The 3,760-nt window shown below is 42.1% G+C and overlaps 1 protein-coding gene across 1 annotated transcript in view; it reads right to left on the bottom strand. All coding sequences in view use genetic code 11, as the record gives it.

Moving 5' to 3' along the window:
- Positions 1-1,366: 1,366 nt before the first annotated feature.
- EGR_10791 (hypothetical protein) overlaps positions 1,367-3,760 on the bottom strand; it is a gene marked incomplete at both ends in the record, with an annotated part of 2,892 nt that continues 498 nt past the window's right edge. Inside the window, 2 exons of the mRNA XM_024500040.1 lie at positions 1,367-1,486; positions 2,242-2,418. Of these exons, the coding sequence (XP_024345549.1) occupies positions 1,367-1,486; positions 2,242-2,418 (297 nt within the window). The remainder of the gene's footprint in view (positions 1,487-2,241; positions 2,419-3,760) is intronic.

Raw genomic sequence — 3,760 nt, 5'->3', positions numbered from 1 at the left:
GAATATTCACATTACATTGGGCAATAATTTATTTGCTTAAGAATTGCAGCATCAGTAGCACAAAGCGAAGGCTTTTGGAAGCAATATGGGGACAGGGCAGCAGGAATTGAAATTACAGTGAAATGCTATTGGGCGTACAATCACCGAGTGAACAATTGATGGTGGGCACGGAATCATGCGCACACGCTACTTCAAAATTACCATATTTTAATCACTTGCATGCGCATAGACATGTGTGTAACTTCTCTTCTTCCACCACCCATTACACACGACTGAGTGTATTTTGCTATTTCACGCTCCATCCATTTACAGACTTGCCATTACTCATGCGCACACGTTGAATGTTACTTAATAGCGCATCGTTCTCGCGTGTTTGTGCAACATATTCGTACAATTTGCTACCTCGAATCGCAACATTTCATATTATTTGTATGCATAATTATGCGTGGAACTTCACTACTTCTATCAACCTCTGCACATTCGTGCACGTATTTTGTTCATTTACTCCCAAGCCATTCACACTGACTTGCGGCTTCTCCTATATGTACGCGCATTTTACCTGATGGTACTTCATTGACGCTTGATTGCACATAGGCTACACAATCGTGCTACTTTGAACTACATCATATGCATATACCTAGAATTTCACTTGATGGAATACCGGTCTTACCTGATTGCACATAGTTTCACATGACTTTGCTTATTCGGATTTCAGCATTTCAAATTTTTGCATATATTTTAAAACATGCGTTGAAATTTACTCCTCCTATCAATTCCCCACTCCCTTGCCTGTATTTTAGCAATTTATATTAATTCCAATTTCAGTGACCTGCAATTTCCTTAATATATGCCAGTATTCCACTACTTTCATCACCGTCCGCACCTAATTTCACATGGGTGTTCATTATTTTACTATATTGATGTACATCATTTTGTTATGTGCTTACACACATGCTTGCAATCAATTTTACCTCTGCTACACAACCCTACATGCATTTTACTAGTTTGCACTCATAGAAGTTACTCATTCTTTTTATTTCCTTTGTAAATGCGGAATCATTCCTGAATAGGCTTCGTTGTTTCACATCACCTGTTTTTAATCCTCCGATCAAGATTCTTTTCCTCAATTCGATCGTCTTTTACTGCGTACTCCCCTGTTTTTATCGCATAACTTGTTTTATATTTATTTTCGTTTGCTACGTCACCGTGCTCCTCTTTCAAAGTTCATCTCCTGCCGAGTACGTAAGTAAAGCTTGCGCAATAAGGAAGAACTAAATCCAACTCTGCGATGGCATTTACAGAGACCGCCCATATGAGGGTCTCTAAGGTGGAGACTCTAAAACAGAACAGCCCCGTAATGCCTTTGTTATATACTTGTACCTCTTATGTGAGAAGTGTTCGGTGGGTACACTTCTGATGGCGAATGCATTGTCAGATTTCGTCGAGGCAGAGGAGAGCTCAGACTGCAGATTCCTTCGAACCTGTACTGAAACAAGTCACCGAATCAGTCCATTCAATAACGCGTTTTGAAAGCCGCAGAGGAAGAACCACATGAGGAGACCACTACACACGTACACTGACTCATGCACACGGAGTTCATCACCACTTAACTTCACTCACAAGAATGCACATCAAGACATACCGACACATAAATGTTTGTATGTGTTGGGCTTTACTCAGAAGAGTATCATCATCAGCACATGAGTAAATATGGCTACAATGAAAATCTCCGAAACGACAAACTTGCGTGTCTGTACACTGAATTTTACGCATCCAAAAACATATGCACGTGATTGCATGTATGCGTTGTGTGTGAATTGTCATCCAGTTGTACAAAATACATCAGGTCATGCATTCACCTACACATGTACATGTGCTGACTTTTAATCGAGCAAACAACGTCGACGTGAGATAGCGCACAGTTGTAGTAAATTATGCTAATACGCATTACAGCAGCACGTGATTACGACACATGATAAATTGGTGTCAAACGTACAGCACTGGCACATGATCGAATATAGTTTTACCGAATTTTACTCATACGAAATGCATTGAAGCATTATTACGCATTACTGAGACTGATTTCGCCTGTGTCTCTCAAGTACTCTACCTGTTTTAGTAGCCGCTTAAAGCTTTATCCAGTCAGAACGTTACAGTACTCGAAACACAATTGAAAGTCTTTCTAAATGCCGCCTGCCGCCGAAATTAACAACATCCAACCTCCAATACGGCATAATTTACCTGTCTTGTAGTAACTGGGGCTTTCTCCAATCTTTCATCCGTACGAGCCTCGTACTTGAATTCACTTTTCCTTGCGGCACAACCGCATGTGTCGCTGTTGTTAGTTCTATGAGTGTACCATCTTGGAATGCATGTTTCGTTAGAAGGAGGAGTTACCACTGCAGTATCGAGGTGGGGCTAAATGCGTGATGTACTTGGCCTCAAGCAGCAAATCACAATCGCGGGCACAGATGCCATCCTTAACCGATTCCAATGAAGCACATGCTGTAACGCAGCATGGGAGTTGTCGCCAAGGGCAGTTAGCCGATTCTTCCGTGGGCTATGCACACAGGCTCCATGGCCTTCATGTTCATCACGTCTCTAACAGTGTCAGTGTCATGTAAGGTCATTTGGCTTGGCAGTGTGGCCTTAAATTTGCTGTCGAATCTGTCTATTTCACCAACCACTAACGTCCAAATTCACTATATGCAGGCGTCTAGTAAAATTTGATGGTTATGGAAAGCAGTTCTCCTCCTTTCGCAGACATTTGAGAGCACTGATTCAACACCATTGCCAGTGATTCGTCTGCCTGCCGATTTCGCATTCGTTTGCGTCAATGGTGAGTTGTGGGGAAGTTACATTCTCCTTATTTCTGCATACTAGCCCTTCTAGGAATCAAAATTAGCCCATATGCGGTAATACACGTTTGACAAGGGCATGTTGCCAACAGCGCATACATACTTATCTAACGATCCTGTGCTGCCTTTGAGACGAAAGAAGACATAACACTGGGCCAGATTATGCACTGCCAACGTACAGAAGGGGAGAGGAGCGGATAATGTCACGCCTCGGGTGTCATACCACCCAACGAAAGCATAAAGTGGAGCCTTAAGTGTCCGCGTAGCCAAAAGCAATCGTAAATAAACAGTAGGGGAGTTGCGGGTTATCATTTGCATAGTAAATTTCAGCTGGATCGTCAATGTAAACTTGAATTTGTGGAGGCGAGGCACCTTGAAATGAAAAAGCACTTCGTATGTCAAAACAGCTAGAGTGAGGAGGAGTGGAAGCCATGAAATTTGCTGTTTAGTATGGTTGAAATGCACAGTTGACATTGCCATTCACTACTACTTCCTCGGTTACTCTCAATATCTACTTAGGTCCACAATTCAAAATAAGCACACATTACCATATTGGATTTGCATGGAGTGCATCAGTCAGTATTGGTGAAATCGTGCCAACGCTGAAAAATCGGGTGCTGACTCACGGAGGCGAACTCACAGAGGTGGACTCCACAGTATCACCGGGTGACCAATACCATTTCGAAACTACTGATGTGAGATGACTTTGTGCCACATCCCATTCATATCAGCCAAAATGAGCATAAATAAAAATGACTTGTATTTGCCTGCTTGAGATTGAAACCCCCCATTAGTATCATTACGCGCTAATTGCGCCAGCCATAACACCAATCTAACACATTTTCAAACGACGATTAAACTGTTCCATCAAGTAAAAAGCCAGTATGGTATTTCACACAGTA

This window comes from Echinococcus granulosus (genome assembly GCF_000524195.1).
Source record: "Echinococcus granulosus chromosome Unknown EG_S00270, whole genome shotgun sequence".
In the NCBI taxonomy this organism is placed as follows: Eukaryota; Metazoa; Platyhelminthes; class Cestoda; order Cyclophyllidea; family Taeniidae; genus Echinococcus; species Echinococcus granulosus.
The sequence above is the reverse complement of the archived record's forward strand: the minus strand, read 5'-3'. Positions and strand labels throughout refer to the sequence as shown.